Source organism: Xiphophorus maculatus, chromosome 7 (genome assembly GCF_002775205.1).
Source record: "Xiphophorus maculatus strain JP 163 A chromosome 7, X_maculatus-5.0-male, whole genome shotgun sequence".
Lineage (NCBI taxonomy): Eukaryota > Metazoa > Chordata > Actinopteri > Cyprinodontiformes > Poeciliidae > Xiphophorus > Xiphophorus maculatus.
Genome location: NC_036449.1, coordinates 1,199,704 through 1,222,334, shown reverse-complemented (window position 1 = coordinate 1,222,334; position 22,631 = coordinate 1,199,704). Strand labels below are relative to the sequence as shown.

General features: G+C 40.4%; 1 protein-coding gene across 2 annotated transcripts in view; it reads right to left on the bottom strand.

Annotated features, from left to right (window-relative positions):
- The window catches only part of LOC102224173 (contactin-associated protein-like 5), a 200,423-nt gene extending 178,169 nt beyond the window's left edge, over window positions 1-22,254 (bottom strand). For both annotated transcript variants that reach the window (XM_023336600.1, XM_023336601.1), the window contains exon 1: window positions 22,075-22,254. In XM_023336600.1, the coding sequence (XP_023192368.1) occupies window positions 22,075-22,147 (73 nt within the window). In that variant the 5' untranslated portion in view covers window positions 22,148-22,254. The remainder of the gene's footprint in view (window positions 1-22,074) is intronic.
- Window positions 22,255-22,631: the final 377 nt, after the last annotated feature.

Sequence of the window (22,631 nt, the reverse complement as noted above, 5' to 3'; positions counted from 1 at the left end):
TAAAGCACAACCCTGCAGGAGCTCAGAAGCACACAGCTCAGTCACAACCCTCAGACAACACAGCCATATCGTGCTAAACACACAGTCAAAGCAATAATCCTAACAAGTAAAGCACAGGCCGGGCTCCACTCTTAATCACAGCTACAGCCGCCCTCAATCAGCCCAGCAGCAGGTGGTTATAGCCTAATAACACAGTGTAAAGAGCCACATTAAGTAGCTCCGCTTACAGATGCTGCCAGTTATCTTTAGGCAACAAAGACACTGAGATTGTTCAGATAACAGGCTGGGATTTGAGAGAAGTTGGATAAAATGCGTTTTAGAATTCATTGATTGCATCCCAATCAATATCAAACCATGCAGTGCCAACATGCAGCTCTAAGCATAACATCTAATTATATAAATGTATAAACTGTGAAATCCAGTATATCACAGAGTTTTCCCACAATTTTTGGTCTAAATTTATCACCCAATTAGTATTTTCTCATTTCCAGTTTTTGGTCTAATTTTCCCATCACTATATGTGCCCCCACACATTTTTGTCTGCATCTTATTGGCATAGTCAATACAAAGTGGGTGTTTATAATCCTTTCAAAAGTCTGCCAGTAACAGTGAAATAAATAGAGAAACTTACAGGTTATACAGCTATTTGCAGCACACTCTATAGATTAGGAGCTGGTGCAGCGTCACTATGTGACCAGTGGAGCTGGAAAGGGAAAGGCCTCCACTGGCGCCGCATTCATCATGATAGATTTTTTTCAGTTCCTAAGGGATGAGCCAGAAATTATTTCTCTAAATAGTCTTGTTGTCAAAACACTGCACCAAGCTGCAGAAGTAAAACATGGCATGATTTAGGAAACAAGAAAACTCCATACTTTAAGTTGTATGATTAGTTAAGCATGCGGAGCAAATACTTACTCATCATTGCCCGTTTTTGTTCATATTTCTTTTAATTCTTTTTACTTTTAAATGTGACTATTACAGAACTTGTTTTAAGATCTTCTGGCTAATTACTTAAAGATTAAATTGAATTGCAAATTATTATTTACTTTAATTATATTTTTGTGTTTAATTTTTTGAAGACTCAATAGTTGGTGTTTAAGAACTGTCAACACATGAATTCTTAGTCATAATTCTGACAAGTTCGGATTTAACCTTCTGACCCACCTGCAGAATCAACAAGTCCAAGTAAGGAATAGGTTTTATTTTCTTTCAAAGGAACAAACAATTGACAGGTTTCCTTGACGTTTCTGGGAGTGGTTAGTGTCACGCAATCTGTGGCGCCAGGAACGGGAGTTGGGGTTATTGGTGGCCTGTAATGAGTTGATCAGATGAAGTAAGAAAAAGCTTACTTTCGAATGGGTTTGGTGAAGGGTGGGAGAGAGGTGTCCAGGGGTGTCCAGAGTGGTGATGGTGCTTCCTGAGGAAAGTGCGAGGTAGGTGGTGACCGATAGCCAGAGGTCTGATTGAGCGGAGTGGAGATGGGGGTGGGGGGGAAACAGTGGAGCAGGCAGGCAGGTACTTGCTGGTGGGTTCCACAGGAGGAGAAAATGGTTGAACTGATACCTCTAGACCAGGGGTGGGCACTCCTGGTCCTCGAGGGCCGGTGTCCTGCAACTCTTAGATGTCTCCCTGGTCCAACACACCTGAATCCAACAGCTGAATCTCCTCCTAAGTGCAGTCAAGTTCTCCAGAGTCCTGTTAACGACCTCATTATTTGACTCAGGTGTGTTGAAGTAGAGATGCATCTAAAAGTTGCAGGACACCGGCCCTCGAGGACCAGGAGTGCCCACCCCTGCTCTAGACAGATCCAGTGACAAATCCTAAGGGAGCAAACACAAAGACTATGAGCTTCAGGTCATCAAGATCACTCAAGAGACTGATCAAAAAGCTTAAAATAGCCTGACAACAAGAGGTGGCCAGAGTGACTACCAGTAGACGTTGATCATCCAGCACTGAGTGAAGGCTCTGCTGCTCCTTTATCCCCAGCACTCTGATGAGGCAGATGAGCTCCACCTGTGAAGGCTGCCCAGGCTCTCCACCAAGATCCTCGCTGGAAGAGATGTGTTACTCACACCCACATACACACAGGAACCCTGACACTACCCCCCATTAAAGACCGCCCCCTGGCAGTCGGGATGAAGACGACCCACGAGAAGCCTCAAAATTTCTAATGAGGTCAGGGTCCAGGATGAAGGAGCGGCAAACCCAGGACCGTTACTCAGGTCCATAACCCTGCCAGTCCACCAAGTACTGGAACCCTTTTCCCCGACGACAAATAGCCAGAATCCTTGTGACATCATAAGCAGGGTGACCATCAATATCCTGGGCGGGTGGCGGGGGTCTGGATGGAGGGCAAAAAGGACTGTAACGGACTGGTTTAAGGAGAGAGACATGGAATACGGGGTGGATCTTTAACCCATCAGGAAGTTTGAGGCGTATGGCTGAAAGACTGAGAACAGAGGTTATTTCAAAGGGACCAACAAAGCGAGGGGATAGTTTACAATTAGATGATTTGAGATTGATGTCTCGAGTGGAAAGCCAAACCTCTTGTCCAGGTGAGTATGAAGGTGCAGGGGTTCTCTTACGATCAGCCCATCTGCGGTTCCCTTCGGCTGCCTGGTTGAGAGCAGCATGGGTTTGTGTCCAGATGTGTCTGCAATGGCAGAGGTGATTGTGGACAGAGGTGACGGGTGTTTGTTGTTCATCAGACGGGAACAGAGGCAACTGATAACCAAGGGAAGATTCAAAAGGTGATAGGCCAGTACCTGTTGATGTGGGACTGTTGTGGGCGTACTCCACCCAAGCAAAGTGTACACTCCAGGATGAAGGGTGTGATGAACAAAGACAACGAAGGGTGGCATCAAGCTCCTTGTTCAGACGCTCAGTCTGACCATTAGTTTCAGGATGAAACCCAGAACTGAGGGTTACCTTAGCTCCAAACTCCTTCCAGACTCTAGAAACAAACTGGACCTCTGTCTGACAGGATCTCAGTGGGGATACCATGCAGACGAAACACGTTTGGTTAGAAGATGAGCAGTCTGCATGGCGGTGGGAAGTTTACGTAAGGGAACAAGATGGCAAGCCTTAGAGACACGGTCAATGATAGTTAAAATGGTGGTGAAGCCCTTTGAAGGTGGTAGTCCAGTAACAAAGTCTAGAGCTATATGTGACCAAGGATGTTTGGGAACTGGAAGAGGCTGAAGTAACCAACTGGGGGGTTGATTGTGGGTCTTATTGCAAGCACAAATGGGACAGGCTAGCACATAGTCTTTGACATCTTTATATAAAGATGGCCACCAAAAGTTTTGTCTGATCAGAGAGACTGTTCTGTTAATGCCGGGATGACAAGAAAATTTTGCTGTATGCCCCCAATGAATGAGACAAGCTCTAACGAATGAAGGGACATAGAGACGGTTGGGTGGTCTATTAACGGGACCGGGTTCGGTCTGATGAGTTGCCAGTACCTGGTCTCTAATCTCCCAAGAAAGGGCTCCGACAACACATGATGGTGGAAGCAGCTGTATCATGATCGGGAGAAAACTGTTTTGAAAGCGCATCTGGTTTGGTGTTTTTGGACCCTGGCCGGTAAGAAATTGTAAAGTTGAACCTGGAGAAAAAGAGGGACCAGCAAGACTGTCTGGGATTCAATCTCTTGGCCTGTTGAAGGTAGGCAAGATTTTTATGATCTGTCCAGACAACAATGGGATGCTCGGCCCCCTCTAACCAGTGACGCCATTCATCATGGCCAGAAGTTCTCCATCACCTACATCATAGTTTCTCTCTGCTGATGAGAGAAACTATGAGAAAAACACCCAGGGGTGCAGTTTGTTATCAGTGGAAGAAATCTGTGACAGAACTGCCCCTACCCCTGAATCAGAGGCATCCACTTCAATAATAAACTGTTTTAATTAATCTTGTTGCATGAGGATGGGGGCAGCGGCAAACTTCCTCTTTAATTCTAAAAAAACTTTGTTCAGCTCAGGTGACCAACTGAAACTAGCTTTGGTGGATATGAGGCTGGTGAGGGGATAAACAGCTTGGCTATAGTTCTTAATGAAATGGCAGTAGAAATTTGCAAACCCCAGAAACCGTTGAAGTTGCTTGCGAGATGTGGGAGTTGGCCAGTCCAAGACTGTTTGAACCTTCGCTGGATCCGTCTTCACCTGCCCGCTCCCCAACACAAAGCCAAGAAATGTAACTGATGAGGCGTGGAACTCGCATTTTTCTGCCTTGACAAACAGCTGATTCTCCAAAAGACGCTGAAGAACCAGGCGGACATGTCTCTTGTGTTCCTATAGAGATCTTGAAAAAATGAGAATGTCGTCAAGATAAACAAAGACAAACTGATTAAGACATCATTGACTAGTGACTGGAATACGGCTGGTGCATTCATGAGGCCAAAAGGCATAACCAAATACTCAAAATGGCCGAGTGGTGTCCTAAACGCCATTTTCCACTCGTCCCCCTCTCGCATTCTGATCAAGTGGTAAGCATTACGGAGATCAAGTTTGGTGAATATAGTGGCTCCCTGTACGAGTTCAAAAGCAGAGGCAAGTAATGGCAGTGGATATTTATTCTTTACAGTGATCTGGTTTAAGGCCCGGTTGTCGATGCATGGTCTGAGTGTTCCATCCTTACCAATGAAGAAAAACCTGGCTCCCACAGGTGAAGTTGATAAATGAATTATGCCAGCAGCCAGGGACTCGCTGATGTATTTCTCCATGCTCTCCCTATCCGGTTTGGATATACTGTACAAACGACTGGTGGGTAGTGGTGCTCCTGGAAAAAGGTCAATAGCACAATCATATGGACGGTGAGGAGGAAGAGAGAGCACGAGAGACTTACTGAAAACCATGTGAAGGTCATGGTATTCAGATGTTACACTGGCCAAGTCAGCTGGAGAAGGTTCATCTGCAGGATGAGAAACCACTGGGGGAAGGGCAGAGTGAAGACATGATGATAAACAGTATGTACTCCAGGACTCTACCCGACTGCTCTTCCAATCTAGGTGTGGATTATGGAGAATGAGCCATGGGTAGCCTAGAACCACTGGAGACTGAGGTAAAGGAAATACAAAAATGTTATTATCTCACGATAATTTCTTGAAACTAAAAGTTCAATGGGAATAGTGCGATGAGTAATGACAGGTAAGGATTTACCATCCAGTGCAGAGACCAAGACTGGGGCTGGAAGAGGAACAGTGGGTATTTGGAGTTGATTAACCAGGTTGTCATCAATGAGGTTTTGTTCACATCCTGAATCAATTAAAACAAATGTCTGAAAGGAACGGTTACTTGTAATCAAGGAACAAGGTAGAGTAAGACGGGAATTTTTCTTTGAGTTGCCCACCACTCCTCCCGTCACTAATGATGGGCATTGTCTTTTGGCAGGTTTTGACAGTTAGCAATGTAATGTCCTGTTTGACCACAGTAAAGGCAGGCTCCAGATCTCATGCAACGCTGTCATTCTTCGGGGGTGAGTCTGGTTCTTCCTATTTGCATAGGCTCCTCTGGGCTCTGATCTGCAGGGGTGGTATAGGATTCGACCTTGTTTGGGTAAAAACTCAGTTATTTCTTGGATCGGGTTCTATCTCTGATCCCATTGTCAATCCTAATAGCTAAAATACTGAGATCTTCCAATGACACTGGTTCATCTCGATAAGCCAGTTCATCTTTTATGTTCTCATTCAAAGCTTGTAGAAAAGCTCCTTTTAATGCCTCTGTATTCCAACCAGAAGAGGCGGCCAGGGTTCTAAAGTCAATGGCAAAATCTGCTACTGCTTGACGACCCTGCCTTAAATTCCACAGCTTGCGGGTAATATCTGACTGTGATTCAGTATACCCAAATGTCTGGTTAAATGCGGACACAAACGAATCATAAGTGCCCTGAAAAAGGACTTGCTGTCCCAGTTTGGCCTCCGCCCATTTTAGTGCTTTTCCCCTTAATAAGCCAATGACATAATAGATCTTTGCTGCATCTGTTTGGAAGCTTTGGGGTGAAAAAGAAAAAACTAAGGAGCATTGACCCCCACATTTACCTATCTCTCCTGAATAGGGCTCGGAAGTAGGTGGCGAGACTTCTCTGAAACGTACGGAGACAGGGGGTGTTGGTGCAGGACTGGCGGAGGCACTGGCTTGAGATGGAGGCAGAACTGCGCCAGGATGCAGACCTGTGGGAGGGGAACCTGCAGAAACAAGTTTTTGGTGAAGATATTTGAGAATCTCAGAAAATTGCTCTAATCGTAGGTTTGTATTTATTTGTTGCTCATATAAAGATTTTAGCATAGAGTCATGACGGACGAGTACAGCATGATCCTGATTAGGGTCCAGAGATGGTTTTGCTGGGTCAGGTTGGCTGGATGATTCTGACATGTTCGGATTTAACCTTCTGACCCACATGCAGAATCAACAAGTCCAAGTAAGGAATAGGTTTTATTTTCTTTCAAAGGAACAAACAATTGACAGGTTTTCTTGATGTTTCTGGGAGTGGTTAGTGTCACGCAATCTGTGGCACCTGGAATGAGAGTTGGGGTTATTGGTGGCCTGTAATGAGTTGATCAGATGAAGTAAGAAAAAGCTTACTTTCGAATGGGTTTGGTGAAGCGTGGGAGAGAGGTGCCCAAGGGTCCTGTGTCCAGAGTGGTGATGGTGCTTCCTGAGGAAAGTGCGAGGTAGGTGGTGACCGATAGCCAGAGGTCTGATTGAGCGGAGTGGAGATGGGGGTGGGGGGGAAACAGTGGAGCAGGCAGGCAGGTACTTGCTGGTGGGTTCCACAGGAGGAGAAAATGGTTGAACTGATACCTCTAGAAAGATCCAGTGACAAATCCTAAGGGAGCAAACACAAAGACTATGAGCTTCAGGTCATCAAGATCACTCAAGAGACTGATCAAAAAGCTTAAAATAGCCTGACAACAAGAGGTGGCCAGAGTGACTACCAGTAGACGTTGATCATCCAGCACTGAGTGAAGGCTCTGCTGCTCCTTTATCCCCAGCACTCTGATGAGGCAGATGAGCTCCACCTGTGAAGGCAGGCTCTCCTCCAAGATCCTCGCTCGAAGAGGTGTGTTACTCGCACTCACACACGCACACAGGAACCCTGACAAATTTCACATTTTCTCTCATCTTTTAACATTTTGAAGGCAAATCAAACCAGAGTTCAATTTATTGCTGTTTCACAGCTTTTAATTAAATATAAAAAAATTCCACAACATCTTGCTGAAGGTAGAGAACCATGATAAGAATGTTTACACTTCATCTCTATGCATCAGTGATCTGTGGGAGTATCCTCATTACTCTAAAGGGTGTTGCAGCTGTGAGTTGGCATATTGACCCATTAAACCGCATTAAACACATAACCGTCAGCAGAGTCAGCTGTGAAGATCAGGTGGCTCTGATGGAAAAACAAGCTGAGGTGGAAAAACAAAAACCTTCTGAGAAATTATCAAGCAGAAAGAGGTGCAAAGATAGTAAAGAATTTTCTGAAACATGCAAAACATTTAGCAGGCATATAATGTAGCAGACACTGCAGGGTGATTGATTCACATTGTTTATGAACATCTGTTAGGCAGATGTTTTCACAGATGTAACACCTGAAAAATTAGGTAATATCTTCTGCTTAATCTAATAACCTGAGTATTACTAAGTGTATCACACCATGGAAGATCATATCAGAATATGTCCTTAGAAAGGACATACTAATACTTTCTGTATAATAAAATTGCCAACTCAGCTGTGCTGAATGCACTGAACCTGAGAGGTTGGTGGAATCTCTCAGGTTCTCTTCTGTGGACATCATCATGTCCACTTCTGTTTGAGCATTTTTTACTTCAAACTTTGGTTTTGCACCACATGACAGTATTGATATGACATGACCCGGTTTTATGTTTGGTCACTAGTAGAAATAATGAAAAGGGAAAAAAAACACTTAAGCAGCTATGAAAAAGACTCAATGTTTTATGTCTACACTAAAACAAGCAGCAGCATTTCAATATCACCAGAACCACCAGAGATAATCACCCTTACTGCATGGGACACGAGCATTAACAGTTGCAAAGGCTTACAGAGGTTAAGGAGATTTAAAGATTTAAACATGCTGGATTTTACTGTAATGAAACTTTTAAAAACAATTTTAAGTTAAAAAGGGGCACAAATTCACTAAAGGCTCCATCTCATCTTTCTCTGACCCAACAAAGAATTGTGTGTGTTTTTATCTGCAGAGCTGAAGGAGGAAGTCAAGCAGGCCAAACAGGGTTTTACCACAGAGATTCCCAGCACTGATGACCGCAGTCAGCCATGTGAACGCCACACCACGGCTGGAAAACTTCAGCATTGTATTTTTAAGGTTGCCTTAGTCATGCTGTGGATTAATTAAGATCACTGACGTCAGTCAGATTTTTTTATGAGCAACAGCCTAATTCGTAACATTCTAAGTCACATATCCTCACATTCCAGATCACAGTCAAAATTTTATTTTGACCTCTGGTTTCTTATCCATACCTCTGAAAAGTTTTCATCAAGCTGCCGCCTAAAGCCAGGCACTTTGGAGCTCTAGTCAAACCCCTGGACAGGTAAACTACACAGTTGGTTGCTGTGCTGGTCCAACACACTTCAAACATCAGGCTTAAGTGAACTGAAAAAGAACAGCTTGATGGACCTCCACCTTGGATAGATCCTTCTAGAAAGCTGAGAATAATTGGTGAGAAGGACTTCATGCAGCAATGCTCAGTAATCAAACAATAACACCCTCACACAATGCCCATGTGTTTCACCATGGAGTATATTTGAAGGCTTATTGAATGGCAGTTGCTAAGCCAGTATCATTTCAACTAAGTTAAGCAATAACAGAAAAGTGAATGAGATAATGCTGAGGTTGCCACCAGATTCAGCACTTGATTAAAAGACTATTTCAAGGAATCTGTACTATATATGATAAACTTAAGTTTTCAATCTAAAACAACAAACAAACTGATCAAAGCGAGTCTGAATTATTCAACCCTACACACATATATTTTAAAATACATTTCACTGATTTGTGAAAGCTGTTAAAAACATAAATAAAATGTGGGGTCAGAGCAGAATAATCCTTCTACATCTTAACTGATTCTATGAAATTCAGCAATATTAATCAATCAATCAAACCTTTTTTTTAGATTTATTGATTTGATTGAAAAAACAATGTGCAAACAAAAACAGACAGGAGAAGACATAAAAATAAAATGATAATCATATAGACTAAGGCTGCGGTGATTCACAGATTAGAGCTGAACCTAACTGAGCTTTGAACAGAGTTGGTCAAAGTGTGAATGATGCTGTTTACAGTCTGTTAGCTTACACATACATATGTGTACATAAGGTTTTGAAGCACAAGTTACACTAGTATTTACAAACATATGATAGAAGAAAAAATAAAAACATAATTTTTTTCTAAATTACAAAAATAATTTATAAGGTAACATTTGATAATTTTTTTGTTTGTTTAATTTAAATGTTTTCTTTGGCTGAATTCTCTCTTCCGATGAAAAATTTAAAATTGTGTATGAGCTAACCTTTATTTTCATATTATGTTAATGCATCTGTCCTCTATGAATATCTCTTTCATTCTGTATAAGAAACATTCTTGTCTCTCATTTTCCTTTCGTTTTAAAAACCGGGCAGCTTGAAGGTGGATTAACGCCAAAGAGAGTGAGTGCCCTTGGATGGTTCAATTCTGACTGTGTCTGGCCAGACACGAACCATGTGGGGGAATAGTCACAGGTTACTGTGACTGTATGGCTGGGTAGGTTATATTTAATTTACTTAGTTTTTGTTAGTGTTCGCATGAAAGCCGAATGGAATAAACATATTTTCCGTCCATGACTTGGCACTGAATTAGCTGCTTACAACATTAGCACTCTGGCGACTACAAAGCTAGGGCGTAAAAATAATATATTTACCTTACATATGAATGCTTGTCCTTCAAAGTAACTGTCCAATAAAATGTATGGAAATACGATTTAAGCAACGGGATCGTTACCTGTTAGAAAGTGGGCACTGCAAACTCTGGCATGGTTAGTTTCCGCACCTCCTGTTTTTAGTCGTAGATTGTTGATCCACTTTTATCCTCTTTTCTGGTAAGTTTCTTAAAATTAACTCCCTTGTGACCAACTACCTTCGAAACACAAAAATGACGTTTATCTTTCTCTCTATTAGAACGGTTGGAATAACTGTACATGTTTCAGACTTTAGGTATTTTGATGCTGGATCAACAGAAGTAAAGGGCTGCATTTACTTCTTGCCCTCCATCTGCATTGGGTGACGTCGATGCTACATCATCTGAAACCCAGCAATTAAAACAGGAAATACATACATGTAGCAATTTTGACCATAAAATGTGATTACCATTAGAAAACTAATTTATAGAAAAGTCAATGGACAAATTAATTTAGTTTCTTATGTACCTATTTTACTTGAAACATCACATATTCTTATATTTGATTATGTAATTTTTCAGTCTATAGTGAAATTAAACAAAAATAGTAATTTATTTTATTTGTATTGTTCATCCAAATTGTATACAAATCAAAGCTGTGGAGTTAAAAGTAGAGCCATTTTTTTATTGAAAATATATCAGGATTCCTGCAAAGCCCGTCATTTTTCAGCTGTGACTTATGTTACATTCTGCTCTCAGTTTATCTATTTGTTTCTGTACAATTCACCACAGGTCCCCATCTGAGGGCTTATTTTTCAACCTTTCCTTCCCCCTGGATTCAAGGCTTTTACTGGTTCAATATTTTATACTTCAAACTTTATTTCCGCCCCCTGGCTCTGTAGCTGTAACCAAAATCCTGCAAAATGTCGTATCCAGTGTTTTTTTCCCTGCCTTCTACATCTAAGGAAATGTTGAAATGGGAAGAATTATTAAATGATTAAGGAGCAGAAAGTTAAACAAGAGATTCACATTTCAAGCACATGAAACGAAACAACTCTCACTTCATGATTTGATGAGCCTACTGTGACGTGAACATGCATTTTAACATTCCCCATTTCAGGATTCACAGTCTCCCTTCGATGGCACGCTGCTTCCGGTTGGTTTTGTCTCTCAAAGGAACGGTGAGCGTGAGGAGAGGCAGCGCCACGCCACGCCGCTTTGCCTCATTTACCATCTGATAAATTCATCAGGCCCTGAAAGTGTACAGCTGCAGGAGTTCACTGAGTGGTTGCTTCACATTCATTAGTGAGTGAATCTGCAGCTGCATCGTCTCCATCTCACACACACACGCGCACACACCCCACCGCTGCGCCTATGAAACTGCATGCATGCTCTGCTTCAACACCTTCCCGGTGCTTCAGATGGAAAATAATTAGTAGTGAAGTATATGCTCACTGAGCTAACTTGAAGCATAAAAATTTAAATAAGTGTGTATGTATGTGTGTGGTGGGGGGGTGCGTTGCCACCCCGGAAACCGATTCCATCTCATAAAAAATAGATGGCTGGTGAAGCGGTCTCCAGTGAGGAGATCACTGGAAGCGAGGCAGCATTCCTCCCACAGACTCATGCTGAAGAGTGTCACATCAGCCACTAATGAAAGCCTTTTTCTTTCTATTCTCCCGAATCAGGCCTCAAGTGGGTTGAGCACCGTGCCTTCACTGGCCTTATTAATGAAGGAGATTTGGAATGTTGCTGATAAATGTGCAATAAACAGGTTACAAATCCATAAATATATTAAAATCACATGTAACCAGCACGATATAAATAACCTAAGTTGTTCCACAGTTTGTTGCTTCAACTTTTTGTCACAATATTTTGGCCATCTTTTGTTGATCAAATAATCTTAAATTTAACACAAAAAAACTTTCCAAAAGATGAAAAAGACATTATTAATGGCATTATTAATTAGGGAAGTTCCAGCTCTGCTCCAACAGCAGACACTGAGTGACATTCGGTGGGTAAACAGGCAGTCAGAGCTGTGGCAGAATGGATCCTCTGACCCCGACAGGCAGCTCATCGCTTCCTAACAGACACCACCGGCCACCAAACTTCCCAGAACACAATCCACTAGAATTCATGTGTCTTTTTACAAAAGACACATGAATAAAACTGACCTGCTCAATTCCCTTCCTGCATCAAACTGCTGCAAAAAATGAATGTAACTTCATGGGTCGCTGGTACTTAACTGAATTCAAATGTGAAAGTGTTAATGGGTTTCAAATCCTTTAGCATCTTTTATTACTGAGAGGAGATTGTGTCATTTATCGGGGTCAAGGAAAATTATATTTTAGTATTTTTAAAACAGAACTCAATGTTTCTAGACGTTTCCTACAAATATTTATGTTCAATAGAAAACATTTTAGCTTCTGTGAAAAGGTAGCAAATTATTTATTTGCTATCTTATCTTCAAATAGATAATCTGCTATATTTGTTAAGTACTACTAATTATCAAATTATCTATTTGGATAATTTGATATCTTAGAAAATGATCTATTTGTGGAAAAAAATAGGTCTGGACTTCACATTGATTTCTACCATAAATAATTTATGTCACCTGAACTTTCAAATTAGTGCCACAAAAATAGTGATTTATATTTTGTGTGAAAGACCATCACGAGGTAGAATACTATTGTTAAACGAAGAAAAAAATTATCAACATCTAAAAAGTGTGGCATGCATGTATATTAAATCATAGCTGAAAGTAATTTGGCTTAGGTCTCTACCAGCTTTGCACAAGCAGAGAATGTGTTCATACCCCTAAATATTTGCATTCAACCAAGACTTTTGCTCAATGGAAAATGGAGCAATCAAACCAAACATTATGATAAGTGCTGAGGAGTTTTTTTTGCTTGTTTCTTCTGGTATTTTAGGGATTTATCTCAAATAATGAATTCCAGGGTTTTAAGGTTAGAAGTTTAGGTCCCAGTTGTGCTTTTCCCTTTTGACATTCAGATGGTGAATTGAACAGAGCTCTGTGAGAAGTTCAAGGTTTAGGATATTGTTTTATGACCTACAGAAAACAATATCTTAAACATTTTTCCTGCTCCTTAAAGATCATGATAATGTTTGGTCACTAATGTCCTCTAAAACAGTGGGGGGGGTGCACGTGCCGTAAGTATCGAGTCGGGGGCGGGGGGGGTTAGGGCTAACCCCCTCATTTTTTGCGGGGGTTACGTTCCAAAAAGAACCTGCGATAGGTGAAATCTGCGAAGTACTAACCTTTATTTTTTTACAATTATTATACAATAAAATACTCCATAATACATTGAAACCAAAGAACAAAACCTTTTTACAGGCCCAAACATTTGTTTAACAAATAAAAAGTACTGTATAAACAATTTTTTTTTTTTTTTTTTTTTTTACAAATAACTACTGTACTGTAAAATAATAATTTTAATATGAACTGAAAGTGGATTCCCGTGCCCGAATTGTGGAGATCAGCGCCGCCCCACTGCGACCTGAGTCATTGGATTAGAATGGGAGAAAATAAAAAAAGATTATGAAAAAAAACAAAACAAAGTACAGTAGGACAAATAGTGACTCACGTGTATTTCACTGCTCTTCTGACTGAGCCGCTGCATCCTGACTGCACTCTGTAGCGTTTTTTTGTTTTTCTTCTAAAGCCCGCGGTGCAGGTGTGTTTTTTCGAGAGAAAAACATAGTTATCGGTAGTTGTTGCCGCTCTTTTTTCTTCTGGGCAAAAAGATTCTTATAAACCGACATGCCACCATCGATTATGTTAAATTTGGCAAGCTGTTTTATGTATGTGTACATATTATACCACAAGGTTATTGACACACAGGTAGAGAAGAAGCGGAGAGACTGTTTAGCCAATCAGAATGCAGAACACAATGCACGATGCAGATCCGCGAAGCAGCGAGATCGCGAAAGGTGAACCACGAAATAGCGAGGGTTCACTGTACTCCGATGTTGTTTTGTTACTCATTCTGCTGCAAGTTGGCTCAATTTTGACGCGCAAGACATAACCGGTAAAATCCGGTTTAACATTTTCAAAATAAAAGATCCGGAAGTAGTTCATTATTTCTTGCGTGGCCGGGTACCAATTGGGCCCGGTGGTTGGGGACCACTGCTCTAAAACACCTCTAAGCAGTGGTGGTTTATGACATGGGCGACATTAGGCAACTGCCCAGGGCGGCATCTTGTGGGAGAATATGAGTGTGTCCTCCCTCCTTACCCCTGTCCTCTAATTGTTTTATCCCCCGCAACTCCGTAACAAAAACTCTGAATGTCAACGGTGCCTATGAAAAACACCCATCCTCCTCCTCTCTCCCCCGTCTACAACTTTGTTGATGGAGTTGGGGGGGTTGGTGGTAGAATGGTTCACTCATGGTGCCAAATTGGCTAGGACCGCCTGTAACGCCAAGGCCCTTACTAATCTGTTGGATGTTTAAAGTCTGAATCTACGTACTTACAAATCAGAGGCTAGAAGCTATTGGTTCCCTTTAGAATTGGTGAGGGTTATCAGAGTAAGGGGGGTTGATATCGTTAAAGAAAATAAATTAAAAACATCTTCCTTTCTCTTTAGAATTACACACTACTTTGTGTTTTTCGGATTAAATCCTTGTTGGTTTTAAGTTGCAATATTACCAAATATAGCGAAGCTCAAGCATTTTTTTCAAGGAGGTGACATGAGAGTTATGAACTAGAGATGTGAAAATTTAGTTTGTTTTTGAAAAGATTACAAAAAACAAAACTCCAAAATCATTTGACAAAGTTTGCAAAACTAAAGGGACTTGATTTTGGCAGTAATGAGAGGAAATCTTCACATAATGGATTAAATAAAGAAAGTCTTTGATATGTCTCTCCCAAACATTAGGTGTAGATAAGTTCTCACTCTTACGAGGCCAAAGTTGTTTCAAATAGTATTTTTACATATAAATGTTGTCATTTGATTTCACATAAATGCAACACAATCCAGATGAAAGTTTAATATATTGCTGGGTCTGAATTATTGCCAAGCAGAGAGTTAATAAAACAGTGTAAACTGAAACTGCATCAAACTACAGTAAAATCTAAAGCAGCACTGATAGATGCTCACATCCAACAGTTAAATATACTGCAGCAGGTTTCCCCCACATAAATGGTCTGCTGGTAGGGTGGCCAGTACACGGCCGGTGGGCTGTGTGCTGTAGGCTCACTAGCAAGGCACTGTGGTTTTCTGCTGACAGGAAATTTTAAAATATGATGTGATAATTTTGTATTTTTGGGAGACATTATTGAGAATACTTAAACACCAGGAATCTTAAAAAAGGCAAACACATACAAATAAATGAAATAAAACAGTTTTTCCCTTTAACTTTAGTTAAATCTTGATTAACTTTTAGTTAAATCCTAAAAAATTAATCAACTGTGTAATGTTGGTCACATTTAAGAGTAGAATAAATTGAAATAAGCATTTCTAAAATGGACAACAATGAATATTGCTATTCTTCACTTAATATTCACAAAACTGCAAAACTGCGCTAGTTTTTCTTTTAAGTTTTGTTGCGTTTTCTTAAAATCTAGACTTGTTTAGTAATGTCTGCTTTGGTGCAGTTTTTTTGATTTGCTGGTTGTGATTGGTTATTATTTATCCAAGCAAATGCAGCATTTGGAAGGACCAATACTCTGATTGGACAAACAAGCTGTCTGTGATTGACTGGTGGTGTGGTTCATTCAGATACAATTTGTCAAGTTGAAAGGGCGGACACACAGGGCCAAATGCATGTCAGAAGACATGTTTAGCAAAAGTGTATTGGATGTATATGGATGTGCCACACATTATTACTTGTTCACAAACATATATGAGCTCAACATAAATCTCTAAATGTCCAATTATAACTCTATAATTGTGATTTTAGAGGTCTGTGTTGAGCGAGCGATGAGGCTTTTATAACTGACATGTGATACTTGATGAAGTATTCTCCAAAAAGACAGTTTTGCATCTAAATGCTAGTAGACCCTGTTGAGTGAAAGCTGTTGAGATATATGACCAGTGTGCGAGGCAAATGTCTTGGGGACAGCACGATTGGTGCATCCAGTTCAATGCATCTTTGCTACAATAATAATCATCTTTAATTATAATGCCCTTTATGTCTCCAATTGAAATCTCAAAGGGCTCATTGATGATAGCAAGCTACTGGATTGTAGCTACAGCTGCCCTGGGCAGCCAGACAGAAGTCTGGCTGCCATTTTGTATCAGCTCTTCTAAACAACACCAGCAGGCAAAGCAGGTGGAGGGTTTTGCCCAGGGACACAAACGATGAGGGCAGACTCACCGGGAATCTAACCAGCGATCCATTGCAGGGTGAACTCCTACCGCCGTCACCACTGTCTATTTGTGTATTGTTTATACAAAAACTATGTAAAACAAATAAACAACAGAAGCTTAGCGAGGCAAGCAAAGTCTGTCGACTACAAGTGATGCTATAGTACAAACATGAGTTCTGCTTTGTAATATATTATAGCAAAAGTATAAAAGACAAAGGATCAACTGTCCTTTTTTTCTATGGAGAACTTGTAGTACTACTGGTACTTATCCTACACAAAGACATCATGATGGAACACACTGTCCCCAGGTTTCCATCTCAAAAATTTTTGCCTATGGTAAATAAGTAATAACTTTGTATTTTTAGGAGTTGACATAATCCTACCAGAAGAGACCGGATGCATAAACTGAATGAAAAGATGAGTCAAAGTATTCATTAGAGGGGGCTCATATTTATGCAACAAAACCTTGCACCTTTTTAGTTGTTCACATTCCACCTATAACAAATTTGTTTTGGGTTTTTCAGCTGAATTGTATAACAGAAATTGTACATTAAATGTCCATCCAAAATACCACTGTAGAAGCACTGCATGCTTTAATTGGTTCGGACCGGGAATCAAACTCAAGACTGCTGTACATGGCCACCGTACATCCTGCAGCCACTTCGTCTGCTGAGCCCCGCGGGGTTCCACTGCCTGGGTACTTTAATCTATACTCAAACATGATTTTCAAGCTCATCAGCAAACAGTTCATCAAATGGGATTAACAAAATCAGCAGCCACTATTTGAACATAAAATCAAAATTAAAACTCTGAAAGAAGGCTCCCATTAATAGCTGCTCCCACTTCCTACTGGCACCACAAAAAGCAGCCTGAGCTGTGAAGAGCAAATCAACATCATGCAAGCTTAGTCTATCTCATTAAACACACTAATCAATGCTCATACAATACTGCGACAAACCCCAAGCGTGACAGAATTTCTATGATGATGTAATACATCCCAATCACTCTCTCTAAGCGCCCTTCTCAGAGAAACACCAAAACCTTCTTTCAAAAATAATTCCACAAAAAGACAATTTAAGAATGGGTGAAGAGTGAAGACACAGCTCTGATCCTTACAGGCTTGAACTGCAGGCCAGAGGGAGGAGAGTGGCACTGGGACATTGAGTGCAGATGTTTTCTGCCTCCGAACAGTCCTGGACTCTCTGTGGTCCTGTAACTGGAAAGTGTGATGGGGTAGATCTAAAACAGAACCTACACTGGTTTTAGTCTAGTGACTGATGAAAAAATTACAGTTCTCCATCCAGTAGTCTCAGTAATATTCAGTATAAAACAATAGCAGCAGGGTCATTAAACGCCTCGGAAGCAGCTGTGTAGAACTCAATACATTTGAAAGAAAAGCACTTTCACCCCATGCAGTACATAATCACTTCTTATTATTGTTGCGGCTGCTGGAGTGCACCTCATGGTTTGCTGTTGTCAAGATACATTTCAACAGTGGCTAATAAGGTCGGATTGTATGGTCATTATGCAATAATTCAAAGAAAAGTGTTATTCTGATTTAATTGTAAATAACTCTTTTCGTGCAATTGGAGAAACCATGCCAATACAGCACCAATTAACTCCTGCTGAAGACTGACCCATTGAACATTAAAATCCAATGACAGACCTGTCATCATCTCATAAAAAAGTCAAAGGGCTGTCCTCAGAGAGGAAATGGCTGCCACTGTCTGAGCCTCCCAACAGAGCAGCTGTGACACCGCTTCTATCGCCTCCTTCTTTTTCCCAGCGGTAAATATGAGAGCAGCACTTTGACCTCCAGGAGTATCTCAGCATTACATCGCAGCACTGTATGTCAAGCCTGATCACTGCCAACATTTGAGAAGCACATGACTGTCAAGGATGAAGAATGTAGCTGTCAGCTCAGCTCTGCTCCTCACCTGAACATGACCAGCTTAAACACTGATGTCACACCCACCATATAGTTCAGGGAGGCAAACAGATCAAATGGTGGCAACGCCTCTGGTGGATTTACTGCTGCAAGCCCCTTTTACCTTTTAACATGACATGAAAGGGCAGCAACGTAAGTTGAGTCAATTCTCCTTCATTCCTAAGCATTCACTGTTATCATTGAGAAAACTCAGCTCAACGTGTTAGTCTTGTTAATGGGGCTAGAGGTAAATGATGTATTAAAAATATAAATATATTAGTTATCAGGGCACCCAATGCTCAAATGCCATACACCACATTATGCATTCTATAGAATGGCCAACAAAGGGAAGAAAAAGTTTTTACGTAAAAATGTTATGTAAAATTTACTTGTTTTATTTATTCTCGTAAACACTCAGCCAAAAAGTGACTTTGTCACAGCAAAGCTGATTATGTTTTCTCCAGTTCCATCACATTTAACCACACAGTGCATATGTATTATTTGTCCTGCAAGCTGCTATTTCAGAAGGTAAGTACCTTTTACAAAAAAATAATGCAACGAGCCAATATTCTGTTTAAATTGTCATGGATTATAATCAGAAAGATGATTATAATATTTAAATGAAAGGTAAAAGCCTATTGTAGCAATTATGATACAAAACAAATGCAAACAATGTTTTAAATTTCTGTTATTTGTATTGATGAAACCATGCAAAACGGATAATATTTTGATAATTATATTTAGTATCATTCTTTACAGAGTTAATCTATCTAAACATATTCAAAATTTCAACTCAATCCAGTTTATTTTATTTAATATGGTAAGAATTTTTCTGTGGTGTTTTACATTGATTTGTGTACACATCAAGTCTGATCACTGCTGAGCCAACATTTGATGACTGTCAAGGACAAAGACAGTCACGACTAGACAATATTTTATATTCTGTAATTCAAAGCATTACAAATGTTTCAATTGTTTGAGATTTACAACTTCAGCCTTGAAAGTTCAAAACAACAACCCAACATGTTAGTTTCACAAACATGTCTATAAGCATGTGACCATGTTGATGTTTGTTATCATACCAATAGTGCTCATATGGAGAAAAGTGGTTGACAGAAAGTTTTTAGCCATGAAATTCACAATTTTAAAAAAAAAAGTCTAACCCATGACAAAAAAGAATTGTAATAATACTGAAAAACTGGAATAACCTTAACTTTTGCCAAAAAGGTCCACTGATTATTATAGTTCTAATAATGCCATCTATTGCATTTATTGTACTATTGATACAGATAGGAAGATAGAATAAACATTCTTCTGCTACTTAGAAGATATACTGCTTACTGGTTTCAACTGTGTTACTACAAGAATAACAGGGACCATCCCTTCAGCATGATACTGCCACTGCCATATTTTTTTAATCAAACTCCTTGCAAGTTCAGGTTTAGTCAATAACAAATTATGCTTTGCAGTTGAAAACTGCTTATTTTTGGTAGGCTTGTGTTATGGTGTCTACCATGTTGCACTACCCTATTCGTAGGACAAGCCAGGTTCTACATAGTCAAAACATGGACATCATGACATGTCCATCTCCCATGCCCTATACAACACTCTCTTCCTATCATTGCATATCGACAACTCATCATGAGATCTTTTCTGTTTCCAGTCCATCTCTAGAGCTACTCCTCAAACTCCTCTACAGCTTCCATTAATACTCCGGCTGATAGAAAATAGTCTGTTCAATCATAAACACATGACTTTAATCAAGAACTCAAACAGGGAATGATTACCGGACTAGTGAACATGGAACTGGTCTCAGAGTAACCCCACCATTACACTGGTACAAGGCTCAACAATACAACAAATGAATTGATGGTGAAACAATAAAATTCTAGTTTAGAGCAGGGACAAAAATTAAATTACATGTTTGGCATTGGAATGCATTTTTCTTTTCAATGCTTTAAGCATATCTTGGATGTTCTAGATTACGTGAGGTTTTAGGCACACTGGGTTTCTGAGAAAGGACAAGTTCTGACAGGATTTGTTGTGAGTGGTTGTAATAAGCTTAGGCCTGTCACAATAACAAATTTTGCTGGATGATAATTTGTTATTGCGACAAGCGATAGTTGTTTTAAGACCGTTTTAAGTAATATAATAGTAATGGTAAAATAATGCAAGAATGCCTACTCAAATATCAACAAACTTTAAATTCTAGTAAACATTTAACACTGGAACTGGAAGACATTTTAAATATCAGAGATAAATAAACAAAACAAGAGAAACAGCAAATGAAATGGACAGTGGAGTCTCTGTAAACAATATTGTCCTTCAAAAAATGGGCTGGATGAAATCAAAGCAGACTGAAGACTGAAGTCACCCAGTTTATGACAGAAAGGGAGGAAAATATTCAGCTTGTTTTAATTTATCATGTGAATAATTGATTTATTAATTATTGTGACAAGCCTAAATAAACCACATACAAATAAAATATTAAAAAAAAAAAAAGTGAAATTTAAGACAAAATCTGAGAATACTCCTGACAAAAGAGTAGCATTTATGTTTAAATAAATAACTCAGCACAGGACTAAAAATATATTTGTTCCACTAACTGAAGTGGAACTTTTGGTCCATATTTGACCAGGACTTGTGAACATGCTGCTTTGAGCAGTCAGACTTTGGTGGCAAAAAGTTTTTATTTACTCTTGATTTTGAGTCTGGAAATGTTGGACATTATCATACTGTCCAAAGCAACATCCTAAATATAATATAAACATAGTTCTCATCTCTGTTGACCGTTTTCCACTAAGCTGTCTCTCTGGATCTGACGATCCAAAGCTAGATGTTGTAATTTCCACATGATATGGCTGTGGGCAACACAATGTCTTATTTTATATTTAAGCAGACACTCACTCTCATTACAGCCTCCTAGAAACATCTTGTAGAAGCACACACCCCAACATTTTTATAACATGTTCAATATACTGTTGTCTTAAAAAATGTATAAACATCACATCTGTCGGGACAACATTGTGTGATTTTGCTAACCAGCTGATTAGCAAAATGCTGCATTTACCACTTTGAAAAAGGGTCTAAGGTGTGGCTGACTGTGAAACTAAAAGTTTGAGCTTAGTTTACCCCTTTCTGTTAAATCAAGCCAGTCTTTGATTTAACAATAAAATAAAGAAAAAAGCTGACAAAGCCTCAGAAGTCTGGTTTTAAGATGGAATGACATTTTGAAAGATGACTACTTTGTGTGACTTGAAGTTTCTGAAGGTTTGTGCTCCTATGTACTTTAGCTATAAAACCAGCTCAATAAAATGATTCATTTAAAAAACAGACCTACTTTTCAACAAGAACTCATCAACCAAATTTGATCCTAAATGTATTTCCAACAATAACTGCAAATTAGACTTCAAGCAACAGAAACATACCAATTAGAACATACAAGTAACCAGAGCAGGGACTGAAGCTTGCTAAAAAAAAAAATGTTTGTTTTTAACATGTTAAATTTGCGTCCTCAGCAGGACAACACAGCGCAGACAGGCCTTAGCGCAGTTCAACAGCCCGCCAGCCCGTGTTGGGTGAGTGTTCAATGGGCTGCAGGCTGTCTGGAGATGACGCTCTCATGGAGCCGAACCTCGGCAAAACATCCAGCTGGATGTTTTGCGGCCACTCGGCACTTTGTTCAGCCCAGAGAGCAGCAAGCAGCGGAACAGAATGAAACCTGTTTGCTTGACCTTCATCCACTCGCTACTGCTCATCAACTTTTTCACATGTACAACAAAAACTAGAGATGACAACCAGCAGCATCAGCCACGGTCACGGCGCCCCTCCAGCCGGGCGTGAAGCCCCGCCAGCGGCAGCATCGGCAGCTCCAGCCGCGTAGCCGCGGCGCTGACAGGTGCCATACTCACAGTGAGACGCGGCTGATGCTCCGCTGAGGACATTCGCAGTGCAAAGAAGAACTACAGGAAACAGAACATCCATCTTCCCGGCTGTGCTGCGCTGTTATCTATCCAAGAATCCGCACACAGGGTCCTGCTTGTTCCTCCAGCTCGGAGGGATGATGGGAGTCTAGTGTGGAGAAGCAGACCTCTCCCACGATGGCACGCCCTCCCTCCTCCCTGTGAGGTACAGCCCACCTCCCTCTCCTTCTCCCCTCCCTCCCTGCCTGACTGCCTCCCCCCGTCTGTGTCTGTTTCAGGGTTTATTGGCAGAACAAGAGAACCGGGCTGCCCAATCATTGCTGCTGTAAAAACAGAACAACGGCAAAGATCCACAGAGAACAGCAGCGCTTCCTCCTGAGGCATTGCATTAAGAAAACCTATCAGGAGATAGCAAACTGGGTGTAACAGCCTGGACATACATTCGTTCATCCTGACAAGTAGCACCTCAAAGTCAGGTTCTTTCTTAATTCTTCAGGCTTTATTTAAAGATCAAACATATTCGAACCATTTCTGACTCTGGTTTG